The sequence below is a fragment of the Electrona antarctica genome (assembly GCF_951216825.1).
Source record: "Electrona antarctica genome assembly, chromosome: 6".
Lineage (NCBI taxonomy): Eukaryota > Metazoa > Chordata > Actinopteri > Myctophiformes > Myctophidae > Electrona > Electrona antarctica.
The window spans coordinates 31,296,430-31,314,784 of NC_136811.1; the positions used below are offsets into that span (position 1 = coordinate 31,296,430).

General features: G+C 41.9%; 1 protein-coding gene across 1 annotated transcript in view; it reads left to right on the forward strand.

Annotated features, from left to right (window-relative positions):
* Positions 1-18,355, forward strand: part of LOC306925040 (neural-cadherin) — a gene marked incomplete at its 5' end in the record, with an annotated part of 185,678 nt that overhangs the window by 133,285 nt on the left and 34,038 nt on the right. The window contains 4 exons of the mRNA XM_079503721.1: positions 8,486-8,735; positions 9,431-9,558; positions 10,532-10,718; positions 13,361-13,504. Of these exons, the coding sequence (XP_079359847.1) occupies positions 8,486-8,735; positions 9,431-9,558; positions 10,532-10,718; positions 13,361-13,504 (709 nt within the window). The remainder of the gene's footprint in view (positions 1-8,485; positions 8,736-9,430; positions 9,559-10,531; positions 10,719-13,360; positions 13,505-18,355) is intronic.

The following is an 18,355-nucleotide window of genomic DNA, read 5'->3' on the forward strand; positions in this document are numbered from 1 at the left end:
ACCATTCATTTTTTAATGCCTTCCTGTCTCACTCTCTAGTTTCATTAGCCGGCCCTTGCTTAGTTGCTTTTCTATATCCATTCCCCTCTCTCTCTTTCACCCACAATGCTAATACTACTTCAACAACAAAGGACTTCAGAACAATTACATGGAGTGTTTTTTGTCTGTCTGTCTGTCTGTCTGTCTGTCTGTCTGTCTGTCTGTCTGTCTGTCTGTCTGTCTGTCTGTCTGTCTGTCTGTCTCTGTCTGTCTCTCTGTCTCTGTCTGTCTCTCTGTCTCTGTCTCTCTCTCTCTCTCTCTCTCTCTCTCTCTCTCTCTCTCTCTCTCTCTCTCAATTCAAACAATTCAATTAAATTCAAAGGAGCTTTATTGGCATGAGAAAACATACATTTACATTGCCAAAGCAAAAGTGGAACAAAACAATCAAGATAAAACAATGTATGTACAAATACATATTGAATATAAATAGGAATTTTCAGTTTGACACTGATGAAGGCTGGATAGCCGAAACGTCTGTCATTCAATGTTATAAAGAATACAAACTAAAATGCAGTCTTGGTGTGTGCGACCCATCAGCTTTCTTACAATATAAATAGGAATAAAATAAAGGTGTAAAGTGTAAACAGAGCTATGTTACATTAACAATTGAGTAATACTATCTTGTAAAACAATACAAATATTGTGCATTTTCTGTCAGAGATAGTTATACTTATACATCCACATAGGAGACGTTAGCTTTATACTTTTGAAAGTTGACAGCAGTATTTCAATGTTTTTGCATTCATTTAGTATAAAAATATTTGCGCCAAGTAGCAGCAATTTATTCAAATTATTGCGCTCCGGTCCGCACTATCCTTTTTTACTCTAAATCAGAACATCCTTTCCCTCAAACCGGAAGAATAATACGTTCCCAATCAAAACGTGACTCGCACTACACATCAAGGCTTTTATTGGGAAGGTATTACTCTTCCGGTTTGAGGGAAAGGATGTTCTGGTTTAGAGGGTTCAGGCCTGATGGCTACAAAACAATGACTACAACATGACGTAACGACATCATCCGCTCCCGACCGGATCACACAGCAACTTAGTAACACAGACCAGGCCCTTTCCTCCGAAGTGGAATGCATGGTGATGTGAGGTTAGGGATTCACTGTGTGTGAGGGCATTTTTGTGGGGCGTGTCTGTCTGGTTCACTTTCCTTTAGGTGGTTATGGAATTTCAATGCTCTCTTTTGGGTTTTGATTATGGTCCTAATTGTGATCTGCATGCGTTGTTTGCCGTTTTCCGTTGGATGTGGAGAATGGAATTGCAGAACTCCGCATGCAGAGTTTCTTCTTCTGTCGTATGTCCTTAGACCTTCAGCTCCGTTGCAGCAAGCCAGTCCAGTGTGTCATTGTCTAGGGTCAATTAGCCCACGATCACCATTCGGTGGCCGGTATGTAGGGCAGCTGGTCAGCACGTGTTCCACAGTCTGTGATGGGTCCCCACATTCGCAGTGGGCACTGTCTGTGAGACCCCACTTCTGCATAGATGCACCAAAGCGTCCCACACCCGTCCTCAGGCGGTTGAGGGTTGTCCACTCCTTGCAGGGGAGGTGCTGGCCAGCGACATCTGTGGGATCCTCTATGTAGTGGTGAAGCCTGGAAGGATCTGCTGCATTCCACTGGTCCCTCCATCTTGCCTTCACCCAGGAAGCCTTGGAGGTGCAGAGTTTCAATTTTGTGTTTATCCCATTTTTCAGGTTCTTGATCGGCAAGTGGGCCCCAGACTTCGCAACAATCTCTGTCTCTCTGTCTCTCTCTCTGTCTCTCTCTCTCTGTCTCGCTCTCTCTCTCTCTCTCTCTCTCTCTCTCTCTCTCTCTCTCTCTCTCTCTCTCTCTCTCTCTCTCTCCTCTCCCACCCAGTATTTAGTCCCCTGTGTTGAGTTACTGTAGCAACTGGCTGCTAAAATCTGCTTGGTGCTTTGGGAGCCTTCACAGTAATTCATCCCCAGAACTCTAAATACAAATTAGGCTTGTTAAAGAGCGTAATGCATTCATTAGCAGCAGCGAGCTGTCTGCTTGTTGTGTTCCATGAGTGCTTCTATTCATCAGCCCCCTCACTTGCATTCTCCCTACTTATATCCCTCTTTCTATCTCTCCCCTTCACTCACTCACTCTCACTCAAATGTCTCTTGTTCTCACTCTCTCTCTCTTGCTGTCACTCTCTCTCTTGCTCTCTCTCTCTCTCTCTCCTCTCTCTCTCTCTCTCTCATCTCCTTCATCTGTCTATCTTTCTCTCTGTCTCCCTAATTAAAATTTTAAATATCGGTGCCTCTCATTGTGGAATTATCTCAAGGAACCATAATTAGTGAATTTCCAAACGCGCTAATTGCAACCTTGAGGAAGTCATTAAGGGGGGGAGGGGGGGGGGTGCTTGTTCTGGATCATGCTGGCCGAGATAATGGCCTATCTATCCGATCATGCTCCGGTCTGGGGGACCGAGCCATGTGAGGTGCGGTGGGTGGGGTAGTTCTGTAAAGGAGGTGGTCTTTAATAAGGTGGGATACACAAAGTTTGACGAGTTTGTATTTTTTCAGAATTAATAATTGAAGCCAAAAACCACGGCTGGCATGAATATTTCAGCACAACAGCTTTTGAAGCAGCTGTTTGAGTTCGGTTTGTGTTGAAAAGCAGAGGCTGAATCACTATTATGAGGTTCACAGGAGGGTTGTGTGTGTATGCGTACCTCATGTGTCTGGGTGTGTTTGCGTTTGTGTGTGCTTGTTTGTCTGTATACATGTGGGCTGGTGTGGCTTGGGAACCCCAAATAGCAGATAAGAAAAAAAGTCCTAGTACTATGTAACTTTCAATGAATAAAATGTAATTTTGTGCAATTTGTATGGAAGAGTAGGTTAATACAATATAACTTAAGGAGATAACTTAGGAGATACTGCACAACTACCTACAAAACTGACTGAAGATGATTATTCACGACTAACTATCTCCAGAGTCCTGCAGTCCCGCAATGAAGGAGAGACAATCATCTCTCACTAGTCCACTTCTCTACAATGCCATTCTAGCCTTAAAACCTACATTCATATGTTATTCAATATATTACTTTAGCGCCAGTGTTCATTTAACTCAGAATGTAAACATACATGTTATGTTACTAAAATAATAATAATAGGGAAAACAAAGACAAGGGAGACAACGAAGACAGCGCCTGTTTCACCTAACTCATTATCACTATGTGATCATTCCTTGTTTATTACAAGTTCGATGCATTAGCATCGAAGGTTATCACTCCTACTGTACAATGTAAATATAGATAACGATGATTCAGTAACGAATTGTAAAACACTGTTTAACATTTTTAAGTTGCGTCATGAATGGCTACTTTCGGTGTCAGAGTTCTCACAATCATTGCCAGAAGGCAGAGAAAGAGCTGGGAAAGAGTAAGCTCCTCTGACGATTTAGAAAGAGCAGTCTTGAGAGCTTTTTGGTGTTATTCTGCAGCTCTTCAAGTGGTTTCCTTGACTAGATTTCGCACTTCTCTTTTTATAGTTATTGGGCTCCTCCTCCCTTCTCCTCTGTTTCTTTTTATTTGGATTGGAAATAACATGTAGTTGCGTGTTCCTTGCAACGCAGGTTTTTACTGTAGCTCTCAAGAGAGCAGAGTGGTCGATGTTAAAAACACAAAACCTTTAGCCTCAAAAAGAGACATTCGACGTCTCATAGCAGCAGCAGGAGGTACAAAAAGAACATTCGCTTTGCACTGCAAGCGAAAAGATATTCACGGCTGAGCCGCACCTTGTTACAATGCACTGTTGTGTTTATATCAGCACAATACTGTAGCCGCTGTCTTCTAAAACTCAGCTGATATGCTATATTTTGTGCTATTTTTCTTTTTCGTTCCAATGAACGTATGACCTTTCAACATCATACAGACAGAAATTGGAGTTCCACGGTGCGGGACTGTATTGGTTGAATGTAAACAGACTTTTTATCCCATTGTTGTTGCTGCCTGTTTTGCAAAAATGTGCAGTCAATCATAGCACTGTAACTATGTGTTCATTCATGTTCATGTGCAAAATGTGTTTGTGTGTGATAAAGAGACTAAGAAATAGGCCTGGGCGTTTTTTTTGCGTTGACTATTCAAATAAAGCAGATATACAAGCTCACAGTGCATCACTTTGTGCCGCACTTACATCTGCTATTTGTGAGCATTTTTTAAAGATCTTGATAAGTGTGAGAACTAGTGATTTAGAAGGCATTTGTAGAATCGGCCTCAGGTCTTAAATGGTTTAATCTAGAGATGAATTCTTCCAACTTAAAGCATCTTAGTTTATGACAGACAATTTTATTCAGCTGCTGTCCCACCACCCACACATCATCTCTGTTCAGCCCACTGAGGTCTCTGTATCCACAACAAGGGTCATCTGGGGAGCTTATTTCATATCTATTCCTGATTCTACAGGTCGGAAGTATTTTCACACAGCAAGACTTTTCTAAGTAGGCTAATTTCATATTAGACACACAGCATTGTATATAGGCTAGACAGTAGACAATGTCATACATGCTACAATAACCACTATTACCAGCAGCTCAGCTGTTATGTTTATATATGCTGTTTATACATGTTTTTTACAATGCCACAAAAGCTGTTTATCCAGGTGAATTGTATGAAAGTATATGAATGAATGCATAAAGGTATGAAAAAATATACATCCAAGCCTACTAATAAAGTAAATAATATTGATACATTTTAGTTTTTGTGTGCATGTGTGAGGGGGTTCTGCTATAATCATCTGCGCGTGCGTGCGTGCGTGTGCGTGTGTGTGTGTGGTGGTGTGTTTCCTGAACCACAGTGAAGTAGTGAAGTGGGTTCATTCAGCCGTAGAAAATACAATTCTGCCCTGTCAAGGTTGTGACTCTGTGTCTCTGTGGCCAGAAAGGACAAGAACCTTGAAAGCTTCATGGCCTCTCTCTCTCTCTCTCTCTCTCTCTCTCTCTTTCACACGCACACACAGATGGTAGCCCTGCATTATAAGGCCAAGACTAGCTGCGGTTGTGTGAACATGGTCCTTAAAAGCTATGCTGCTTGTATATCCAGACTTTATAGGTCATAGCATTTCACTGTGGTGTAACAAGAATACACGGCGCGCACTCACTCACTCACTCACTCACGCACGCACGCACGCGCACACACACACACACACACACACACACACACACACACACACACACACACACACCCTTTCCTAATACACACACCCTTTCCTAATGGGTGGCAGTGGCTCAGGGGTAGAGTTTCCGGATGGTAACCGCAAGGTCGCCAGTTCGAACCCAGAGTTCGAAGTGTCCTTGAGCAAGACACTGAACCCCTAATTGCTCCTGATGTGCTGGTTGGTACCTTGCATGGTTTCCGCCGCCATCAGTGTATGAATGTGTGTGAATGGGTGAATGTAATGCACAATCTATGTAAAGCGCCTTGGATAAAGGCGCTATATAAATGCACCATTTACCATTTATTTATTTACCATTTAATAACCCCCTGTCTCAGCTTGCATCCTCTTTGACCTTTTTGTGGGAGGTCTTCCATCTCCTTTCACTCCTTCAAACGGAATTCACAAAAAAAGAGTGATCATTTAATTTCAGACACGTGCTCAAGTAAAATGAACACGCTGGATTTAATGTGTAGCAAGTAGGAAAGTATCCCCTGCAGTTCTAGAAATGTCCATACAAGGTCTGAACTCTAACAAACAACTACAGTAGAACATTGAATTCCTGGAAGCCACTGCATGGGTTCTGAAATGTTCTTGTGTACTTTGTAGTGTCATTTTTGTTAAAGTTTGTTTTCATTTATGGTTTTCAGTGCCATTGGAGCTGTTAAGACGATAATATAATAACTTTGCTCTTGACAGTGCACAGCTGTGAAGCTCAGTTGCTCGGCAGTCTCTTGGTCTTTGGCTTGGATTCTGAATGGATGAATGTAACCATTTCAGGAATAGATCTGGCTCTGGATTTAAATCACACATTTGCTTTGATCTTTGAAGTTTAAATAGAGATTGGAAAAGGAGAATTCCCATGCAAATCATTATCATTTAAATCACCATGTACTGTATAAATGTAGAGAATGTAGAGAACTGGTGCATGTTCTTAAATGAGTTTTGCTGTACATGATGACATAATGACACATGGAGAGCAAGAGTTCACAAACAGTGCAAACAGACAATAAAATACTGCTATGGACAGTTAGACTATACATATTATTTTTCCACATCAACAGTACTCTACATGCATCATTCCACATTCTAATAATAATACTTGCTGTTGCTCTACAGGGACTATATATCTCTGATTTGATCTGTCATTTTAGACAACTTTAATGTTAACCATTATTTTATACTTTGGCTATTAAAAATAGCAGATTTACAAGCTCATTGGGTGTCACTTTGTGCCGTGCTATGAGCTTGCAGATCTGATATTTCTGATAAACATTTGTACAAATCTTTGAATATATATTTCTTTAAAGGGGAATTCCACTCATTTTCAACATTTTACTATGTCATTAATGTACCTTAGAGCTGTTGTGTGGAAATAATAAAAAAGTCCCCCCATTCTGTGTTTCCTAGAACTGGAGATCTGAAAAAAATCATTAAAATGGTGAAACACATCTTGATGATGTCATCAAGATGTGTTTCACCATGTTAATGATCTTTTTCATAATTACAGTTCTAGGAAACACAAAATGGGGGGACCTTTTTTATTATTTCCACACAACAGCTCTAAGGTACATTAATGACATAGTAAAATGTTGAAAATGGGTGGTTTTCCCCTTTAAGCAATTCATTTTTTTACTCAAATTTTTGCTTCCCGGTCTGCGGCCAAATACATAATACACATAATATACATAATATTGGGGGTCCTTGACCACTTATGTAGCAACATAGGTTTTTCAGAAAACTGTAAGGATTTAGAAGACATTTGTAGAATCGGCCTCAAAGCAGCTTTTCCATCAGAGACTTCTTGACCACTCAATGTTAACGTTAACAGAGAGTGGATGACACAGCAACAGCATGGCTGTGAAATCGTACCCAGGTGTGTGCGAGATGGCGATAGACTTCTCCACATTATTCCCTGTCACTTTAGCTTCTCTCCGCCTCTGCTCTTCTTCCCCTATGAAAACGAGAGAAATTGGGAGCATTGCAAAAGCCATGGAGCTTAAAATTCTGAGTCGGGGAGGACAGAGGGCTTCTCATCCTCTCTCTCTCTCTCTCTCTCTCTCTCTCTCTCACACTCACTCACTCACTCACTCACTCACTCACTCACTCACTCACTCACTCACTCACTCACTCTCACACACTCACACACACACTCACACACTCACACACACACACACACACACACACACACACACACACACACACACACACACACACACACACACACACACACATGCCCTGTACTGTACGCATTAACACAGGCACACTCAATCACAGACACACACATATATTCACACCTTATGGAAAGTGACTCCATAATGTGTCAATATTAGCTCAATAGGCGGTTTGATGGATTGCACAGGGTAGTGTGTGTAATGTATTCAGAGTTTAGTAGAGTCAGCAGACAGCAGACTGATGGCTTTGCTGATTTATATGGACCCACACACTAATGATGCTAATTAGTTTTGGCCGGATTTTGCCAAAGACAGGCTCTTTTGCCAATCGTATTCCTTGTGTTTTGTTTTATTTTATTACATTTTTTTCAGGACGACTTTTTTTTCACCGGCACATTTGAGCCCTAATGCGTTTATACTGAACCCCTACTGTATGTCTGCAACTCTGCATACCTTTTTATTGTGAAATTGGTTCAATTTATGGAAATCTTTTTACAGCACGGTTCTTCTATGCAGGAGCATACACTGTACAGTCTGTGCACTAACTCAGGGGTTCTCAACCCGTGGGTCGCGACCCCTCGGGTGGTCGCCAAATTATTTTAGGGGGTCCCCAAAAAAAAATAAAAAAATAAAAATAAATCACGATTTTTCAAAAATAGCAGACCTACAAGCTCGTAGCGCGCCACTCGGTGGCGCGCTATGAGCTTGTAGATCTGCTATTTTTCAATAGCTAAATTATAACATAATGCTTAAAACACCAAAAGGGGTTCCCGCCCAAAATGGGTAAGGTTATTGTAGCAGTCAATTTATATTGGGGGTCGGGAGGGGGCGGGGCGGGGGTCCCGAGACATTGCCAAAGCATTTCCGGGGGTCCCCGGCCAAAAACGTTGAGAACCCCTGCACTAACTGGCTGAACCACCAGGCACCCCAATGTTCTTCTATGTAACCTATTGAGAAACTTATATGAATTACATTTGCATATTACATTTCAAATTGAACTGTGAAAAGTGAACTGTCCTCAGTATTGACTTTTCTCCATCAGACACATGCATGCACACACATACATACACCAACTAACGTTGTTCCCTTTATTCTCTCCCCACAGACTATCAAAGCAACGTCGCCCCTCGGAGATCCCCGGGTGACCTATAACCTGGAGGAGGGCCAAGTTCCAGAGACCAACATGCCGGTACGGTTCTACATAAAACCCAACCGGGCGGACGGCTCAGCCTCCATACTGGTGGCTGAGAACCTGGATTATGAAAGCACGCGGTTCTTCACACTGAGGGTCCGTGTCCAGAACGTGGCCGCAGTTCCACTAGCCTCTTTCACTACAGTTTACGTCAACGTTACAGGTAAGAAAGGTAGCAGAGGTTGTCTGTGTGGGTGAGAGTTTGTATAATGTATGTATGCATGCTGTAAAAGAAAGAGAGTGAGTGAGCGAAAGAGTGCACAAAAATGAGCAAGTGACAGTGTGGGATGTACAGTATGGGACAGTATGGTTGTACTGTATATCATTGTCAATAAATAACTCTGCTTAAGTCATGGAAACCAACCTAGAAAACAGAAATGCAGAAACTCAGCCTTAATAAGCGAGAGAGCTGATATGACAAAGAGAGAGTTGGAACAACAAAGTAGTTCAGACATCCCTCATCATCCGTTGGCAGGATGGTTCATAAACAAGCTAACAGCTAGGAGCATTATCTTCAATCTGCCTCATTTAACAGAGACTCATCGATACGTTTTTCTAAGTGGGCCAACAAAGTTGCAAACAATGTGGAAAAATATTTCCAGACTTTGATTGGTTTTCAACAAGCCCATATTTAGCTGCGTAATTGGCTTAGCAGCGCTTGAAACCAGCTGACAGACTGCGGTCTCCAGGGTATTTTCTTTTAATAATGCCTCCTTAATAATAATTACACTTTCATTAATGTGTGAATTTCCTCTGAGGCAAGATTAAGTGAGACTTTACAGTTCCTTACTTTTGGATTCACTTCACAAATCTGTGAGCTGAAAGAGTGGCAAACTACATTATCTTTCCTTCTGACAGATGTGAACGACAACGTCCCTTTCTTCCTGTCATCCACCTATGAGGCTACTGTTCCAGAGGGGGCTGAAATCGGAACATCAGTGGCTCAAGTTTCAGCAACTGACTTGGACTCTGGTCTTCATGGAATGGTAAAGAACAATGTTTCCCGTAGGAAAATTTGTAGTCAAGGCAGTTAACCTTACTCAAAATCTGTGTAACATACAGCATGTTAGTCTGTGTGGGGCGGGGTCTTAGTTTGAGGTCCACCACTGTAAGTCCAACTTTCATTAGTGGTTTGCTTGATGCAGTTTGGTCCACTAATGTGTGTTGGGTTGGCTTTAGGTTACTGCAGCTGAACAGTGATGTGCAATGGACTTTAAATAATCAGTCACATGGTATTAAATAGTAATCATTACTAAATTCACCGATCGCTGTCTGTCGGTGTGTCTGTCCTATTCCGGGTCACCAGTGAAATGCATGTTGGGACGGCTTCCGGGTCACCAGTGAAATGCATGTTGGGACGGACACAGATTAATACTGGGACACTTTTCCGCGTAACAGACCCACATGGGGAAATTCCGCGCAACAGACCCACACAGGGAAAACAACTCGGACGGGGCATGTTAACGTGAACACACACGCTGTTTCGACACCACACTGAACATCGTTTGCTGCTCATATATTCAGAACGGGTAAGGACTAGTATTATAAATAGACTGGAGTAGGATTATTGTTCACCAAGTCTGTTATGCTAAAGTTCATTGTACAATTATCATTGTACAATAATCCTTTGCCAATTGAAAAAGGGCAAAGGAATCCAGCATCCTGCTTTTCCCTTCACTAATGGTTATTGGTTAATCACTGACAGTATCCAGTTTTGACTCTGAGATTAGTTTTGTCCATATGGAATTCAGAAGTGAATGAAATATATTTTTCAGGAATTTCCCAGTCAAGGCAACAATTTTCACTAAGGCTGTCAACCAGCCGTCATACATACACACAGACAGACATGATAGGTAGGTAGATGCAGTACATACAGTAGGGTTCACTGATTGGTTGATTGATTGATTGATTGATTGATTGATTACTAATTTGAGTACATTTTCTTTTCTGGGCCTGCAGATAAACTATGTGATTCTGAAGGATGAGAGTGGTGACTCTCAGTATTTCAGCATCAACTCTTACACAGGTGTGATCCACACGCGGGCCTCCTTCGACCGTGAACAGAAGGGTTCCTACCTTATTGAGGTCCAGTCCCAGGACAGCTCTGAGTCTTCAAGGCCTGGTCAGCAAGGCCAGCCCAATACTGGTGGGTACTTCACACACTACATGAGTGGGTACATGCACACTTACCTTGAATTCACACCTGCAGTGGCCAACGAATGTCAGGCTAAATGGAATCAGAATCAGATTTATTGTCACATCACAGGTTGACAGGTGTAAAACAGCGGGTAGAATTAGTTTTTGTTTTTGGCATCTGGCTCCAACAACCTAAAAAAATAAAAATAAAAATAATTAACTAACTTAAATACGGGTTTTGGCGTTTCGGCCCATGCATAAGGCCCACAGGTTTCTTGTTTCCTTTGTATGTGTATATAAATAGGTATGGTATGCTATGTTAGGTTCTGCTATGTCCCTGTTTTGTTATACTATCGTATCTATTTATTTTTAATTTTTACTTTTCTCGCTATGTCATTGTTTTTCGTTATGCGTCTTTTAGTTTTGTTTTTTGTTTGTATCTGTATAACCACACCGTGGTGTTCACAAAAAATAAAAATATAAAGTATAAAAAAAAAAGAATTAGTTTTTGTGCAAGTGCTATCATCTGTGTTATTTCCAGAAAGAGAGTGAAATGAATAAAACCGAGGTATAATGCCTATTTAGCCAGATATAATCTGGCTAAATGGCATGTCCTAGGCATGTCCGAGGTATGAGTGACACCTTCGTAAATAAGCGAGTTGTGGTCCAGTGACCACAGCTCAAACCAACACAGCTGTGCCCAGCAGGAGAGCTCACAGGAGAAGTACAGACACTCGATGCCTATCTCTGGCAGCTTGTTTGTCAATGGCCTGTAAGAAATAGGCCATGCATTTGATCAATCTTGATTAATCTCATAAATATAGCCTAACTGCTAGTTTTTCAAACTTTTTTCAAACTTTTTTCAAACTTTGTTATCAATTGCTGTATCAGTACTTCTATACAGTAGTCCATTTCTGTCCAACTCAAGTAGTGTCGGGTGTGTACACCTGGTCGACATTGAGCCAATTTCAGAGCAAAGCCTGCTTCTGGTTGGCTGCTGCTCTGTCTCGACACAGTGGCAGGGGCAAAGTTGACATTTACTCAGCTTTACTGCTCCACTTCATGCTGGCACAGTGGGAAAAGTGGTGGGGAAAGAAGTGGTGACTCCTCTCCATAGACAATGCATTGAACCTCACCGCTTTCAGAAAGAAGTGGTGACTCCTCTCCATAGACAATGCATTGAACCTCACCGCTTTCAGAAAGCGGAAGCAGAATAGAGCTGCTGGTGTGAATTCAGCTTTAAGCCGACACACCCTACACACTAGATTAGAACATACAAGTGCACAAAGACGCACATACACCTTAATTTACATGCACATCAAGGTAAGAATAGTCAGTTTAACTTCCATTGCTAGGCATAAACATACACACATACACAAAAGATTATTCTACTGCCTCTCCCTCCTCTTACCAAATGAGTTTAGCTGATGTCAAATGACTAGTCCCAAGCACGCAGTAAAACACAATCCCACCCAGAATTCTGGCGCATAACCTGTCCAAGTTACGTCCAGCCAGGCAACCCTAATTCATTTACACATCATTAGCATTGCGCTAATGGCACAGGCTAATAGCCAATCAGGGCTTTGGGTCAATAATGACATGCACACACAGTGGTACAACTAAAAGACAGCAGCTCCACACACAACCCTCCATTGCCACGCTATAATCTGTCAGCCCATCAAAGCCTCTGGAGCTTCCAACACAGCTGTGACTAACAGATAATATTCTTTTCAGTGTTGCTCGTTACATTGCTGCGGTTGAGGGAAAATGATATGCCCTTGTCATTTTCCTGTTTTTCTTTCTTGAACTAAAAGCTTATACTCATTAATGGGTCAAGTGATGACCTAGTAGGCACTTGAAAGTTGTTAAAAGTTCCTTTGTGTAGTGACATTAGAGTCACTGAGAAACAAGCGTTCTTTTTAGTATTCAAGATAGTAGACAGACAGGGAAGGGGGAGAGAGATGGGGAGTGACACGCGGAAAAGGCCATCGGGCTCAGGAGTCGAACCCACGGCACGCCGTCCGGCTGGCTTGGCAGCCTAGGTGCCCAGATGGTTGAGCTAACCGTCCGGGCCTCAAGATATACTTTTTTGTCAGACAACAGCACAGTGATTCTCTGGGTTGCAAGATTATTGTTTTTTTGATTGTTGAGGATTATATTCACTCTCCTGCACAGGTGTAGTTGAATTTATGGTTGGACTTCTTCCGCAAAAACAAACAAAACACAAAAAAAAAAAAAAAAAAAGTATTTATTTTGATCATTGCAGCCTCATACTGTGACTATACAGGTAGTTTATATTTTTGTATCCAGAATTTTTGATTTAAACAGGATTTTTTTTTTATTTTTTTTTTTTTAACCGAGCTCACGTATTTTGAAAAAGAAAGAAACATCCAAAATTGTACACATTTAAAAAGATTGTGAAAATAGCAGATTTACAAGGCTGCATCGCATTAGCCTGGCTAATAAGCCAGACGCGAATCAGCCGTTGGCAAAAAAAATTGCCTGCTTATTAGCCAGGCTAGCATCGCATTGCCATGCCCGGTATTGTAAGCTTATAGATCGGCTATTTCTATAGTCTCTAGGTTCTTTAGGCTCTAGAATTCTGTATGTGACCAAACCAAAGATTATTTTCCAATACTTTGTTTCCCACAGACACAGCCTATGTCAGGATTTTTGTGACAGACGTCAACGACAACGCCCCAGCTTTTGACCAGCCAGTGTACGAGGTGAGCGTGGAAGAGGACAAGGAAGTCGGCTTTGTCGTCATCACTGTCACAGCCAACGATGGAGATGAAGGTGAGTCATTTGATGTTTGTATGTTTGTCTTTGTATGTTGGTTGTCATGGAAGCCGTGTCTGAGGGGGTGAGCGGGACATCAGGCTTCAGTGTGATATAGCATGGTCCTCCACCAGGGCATCTGTGCAACTAGAATGGACATTAGTAAATCCGAAGGAACTTGGCTGATAGATTTAAGCCTAATTTATACTTGGTTGTGTACTAGTGTCGTGCTCAGTAAATAGCAGATCTACAAGCTCACCACACGTCACGAATGTGACGACTGGTGAGCTTGTAGATCTGCTATTTACTGCATGCATCACCAACACGCAACAAAGTAAAAATGAGGCTTAGGGGGGCTGATGAGTTGATATGTCATTGGGGTCATCTACAGTAACCACTGTGACCACTATTGATCGACAACAACAAAATAGTTCCCTATAATGTTTTTGTGTCGTTAACACATTCACTTCCATTGGCGGAATATACACACATAATTACATTTCCTCGGTGTCACATCAACCTTCTCATGGTGATGAAAGCACCTTGGCACCAGATTTCACATCTCTTCTTGCCATCAAGCATAATGTCAGCTGAAGCTTTGACACGTTCCACATCCACAGTGAGAAAAACTATGGTACTGTAGATAAATTTAGGTAAACAATATTTTGGGAAAATTCCCTTCCCATACATACTCTCTCTCTCTCTCTCTGTCTCTATGCTTCTCTATCCTTCTCTCCGCTTGCTCACCATCATTTCCTGTCAGTCGTTTTCAATACCTCATGTGTTGTTGTTGTTTTTTGTCAGAGCTTGTTAGCAGATCTCGGCAGTGAATGTGGGAGGCAGAGCTCTGCTCCCCTGAGGTCGCCATTTGATGTTTGTCTCTGTTTTTGTTTGTCCCTCGTTCCTCTCCCTTGCTGAAAATGAATAAATAAGAAAAAAGAAAAAACATGAGCATTCTGGTCTCTTAATGACAGCTGTGCATCTTCTGTAGGAGTCTGTGCGCCACGTTGTTGTTTTGGTGAAAACGTCACCCCTCTGTGATGGGTGTTCAGGTGCAAATGATATCTGATTTAGCGAGCTGCCGATGAAGAGGTTAAGGGCCACCATCTTAGATTAAAGAAGCCGCTTTTGTTCTTCCCCACTAATGTGTTGTTGGAAAGGTTGTCGGATGTTGTGTTTATCCCCCCCTTCAGACAGATCCCACAACGGGTTTGAAGAAGTATTCAGATCCTGGAAAAATGCGCTGAATACTGAATTAAGAAGTGCTAAGATAGCAAACTAGTGCAAACAACAGCAGTAATTCCCTCCCAAATGTGACTCGCTTATCCCTCAGCAGCCCAGCACTCCAGAATTTACCATCTCGACAACAGCACTCAGTGGTAATTAGGCGATACCCGCGTAGGGCCCAGGAGTGACTGAATTAGATGGGGGGGTGGCCATTTTGGCTCAAGTTTGGCCCCCTCAGGCAGGTGTCTGGGTGGAGGAGATGAGCTGTATTAGTGGAAAGATTATCTGTAAAACACAAAACACGATCCTGCTAAGCACTGCACCCTGCCGAGTCAGCAGCTCTGTGCGTGTTTATGAGTGTGCGTGCGTGCGTGCGTGCGTGTATCCCTTCCTTTGTTTCTTTCTCGTTCCATCCTTTTGACCGTTTTTCCTTCAGTGCTACATTAGATTATAGCCTGAAATTCATCTTTACCATTTATGAACGAACTTCCTCAGCTAATGATCTATATTTTTAATAGCCTAATGCCTTAACGTCAACTTTGACAAGGATACTTTTAACTGTGTCTCCTGCCTTGAATTAATACTTTATTAACACAATTGTTAACAGTACAGATAGTACGACACAAAAAGAAAGGCTTAAGTCGTACTCAATTCATCAGTAATACATAAACATTATATAATACAAAGCCAATGCATGGCGACTCCATCGTACGACAAAGTATAAATCAGGCTTAAGATGTGTTCTGTGTGGATCTTATTGGGGGTGACAATAGGTTGAAGGCAGGGCCGACAGGAAGCCTAACACCTCAGCTCAGGAGGAAATCCTGTCAGTGTTCAGAAAGCATTGAAGCTTGGTATGTCTGCCGGCTCTCATAGCCATCCTCCCACTCTTCCTTCAAAACAGAAGCATTCACACAGGGTTGTGTGTGTGTGTGTGTGTGTGTGTGTGTGTGTGTGTGTGTGTGTGTGTGTGTGTGTGTGTGTGTGTGTGTGTGTGTGTGTGTGTGTGTGTGTGTGTGTGTGTGTGTGTGTGTGTGTGTGTGTGTGTGTGTGTGTGTGTGTGTGTGATAAATGAGTTTGCCTGACCTCCAGTTTATATGTGGACAGGGAGGGTCACCTGCACCTCAACACCTGCCAACATCAACAAAATATGGTCATAACACTGATGACCCAGACACACACACACACACACACACACACACACAGCAAGCTGTTCACAAGGTGACAGTGATTGTTAATGCATTGGTTACTGTGGGGCCAAGGGCAGCTTCTGTACCAGTTACTGTGTAGAGACCATTATGTGTAGAGCAGGTCACAGTAATCAAACCATCACTCTGAAAGATGGCACTGGACATTTAACATGGGGGATGCTTCATCATGTGGACATGGACATGTAAGAAAAACATTAGGCTGGTGTTGCATGCATTCATATTGTTGCTGTCAGGAAGAAACCTTCTATCCATATTTCAGCTTTTTATGTTTTTGAATGCCCTACTTTGTTGTTTAATAACAGTGTCACACAAAAGTAGCGAAAATAACAGATATAACGTTGGTTAAGTGTGTGTTTGATTTTTTTTTAAATATTGAACCAATAAAATCAATGAAAGGTATTAGCAAGAACTTCTGAATAATAATAACTACATTGGATTCTTTGGAACACAGGTTCTTTTTTTACATTTCCTGAAAAGTAACTGTTTAGACATGAGGTTTCCACCTGACAGTGATGATATCTTGAGGATCTGAACTTTGTTGCATCTCTTAGGAAATGCTTTTAAAGCAGCCACGTATTTGAGCTATCATCACAGGTCAGGCAAACAGCAGGTTCATTCTGATGCACACTAAGCTCTATACAGTAAAAATGCCTATAAATGTATAACTATAATATAACCATATATATTAGGCGCATGCCACCTACAGTATAGGCTCTGGCCTGACAGCGCGTCGCGTGTTCGAGTCCCGTTCATGACGACCTTTGCTCCCCTTCTCTCCCTCCCACTCCTGTCTGTCTTCACTAATAACTATCAATAAAGGCAAAAAGCCAAAAAATACATCTTTAAAAAAAATAATAATAATGTGAAACAGTAGCTAACACACAACTAAAATCAACAAGCAGAACTGCCCTGGCTGGTTTCAACAAATCTCCACGTTATGAACCTGTGTTTAGAGACCAGTGCACATGCTCATAGACATAGAAAGCTGTTAAAATAAGATAAATCAGTGTTCTAATCTAAACTACAGATAGGCCTCCCCAAAAATTAAAACTATCGGTACAGATTTTTATTATATATTTTGCCTATCTGCAATGGGTAAACATAATTGTCTGAACTGTCATTTGACATGTTGTGAGCTTGTAGATCATTTTCTTCACAAAATATTTTAACAACTCTTCCCATAGGATGTCTGCAGTCTCTAATCCATCCCCTTGTCCTTTTATTCCATTTTTCATTCCAGAGAACATCAAGTGTCTTTCGCTATGAAATTCCAAATGTTTTTTCTTTTTCCAAAAGGAACTCTGCTGGGGATTGAAATAATTAGGGGCCTGATCCTCTGTGTGTGTGTGTGTGCGTGTGCGTGCGTGCGTGCATGCGTGCGTGCGTGTGTGCGTGCGTGCGTGCCTGCGTGCGTGCGTGGCGTGCGTGCCGTGCGTGGATGGGTGGTGGGTGCCTGGAAACCGAGGGAGAATTTTCACGGCCCCCTGTTTAACCGTCTTCACCTCAAAGCTGATTAGCCGCAAAGGCTTTTGTCGCCAGTCAAGCTTTCAGGATCCTGTTTAGTCCACCAAGTGGAAAATATGCCGAACTAAGTAACTTTGGTAATAAGATCAAGAGAAGGTTTTTCCCCCTTTCCTCTTTGCTTTTTGCTGAGTTTGAGGTTTTTAGCAGAGTTTAGCCTCAGGTCTGTCAGTAAACATATGCAAGTATATTTGTCTGGTGTCATGTTAAAGTGTAGAAGGAAGGATGTGTGTGTGTGTTGGTGTGTTGGTGTGTATGTGCAGCAATGCATTGGTCTATGGGGTTCCCAAACTGTGGTGCGTGCACCCCCTGTGGTACGCGAGCACGCTATAGGGAGTCCGTGACATGAAAAGGCTAATGGTGGTGCTATGGTGTTATTAAATATATCATCATATATGCCAATATTTGGCATTAATATAATATATTTCATATCCACATATATGCACATATATATAGCATATATGAGCATATATTCTGCATATACTTGCCATTTATTGGCATATATGTTGATATATTTAAAATAACACCATAGCATACAGTACATGCAGGCGGCTAATTTTGAATAATATGTCACATATATGATAAACATATGTTGCATATAAAAATATACTTTCCGTCTAGGAGGGTGGCGTCAGCTAAGTCCAGAGGTAACAGGGTGCACGGCCCAGAAAGTTTGGGAACCGCTGGTCTATTGCAAAATAAAAATCAGATCCGTTTGAACTGAGTGGTACTGTACTGTACTGTACTGTACTGTACTGTACTGTACTGTACTGTACTGTACTGTACTGTACTGTACTGTACTGTACTGTACTGTACTCCTCTCTGGCCTGTGTGTGTGTGTGTGTGTGTGTGTGTGTGTGTGTGTGTGTGTGTGTGTGTGTGTGTGTGTGTGTGTGTGTGTGTGTGTGTG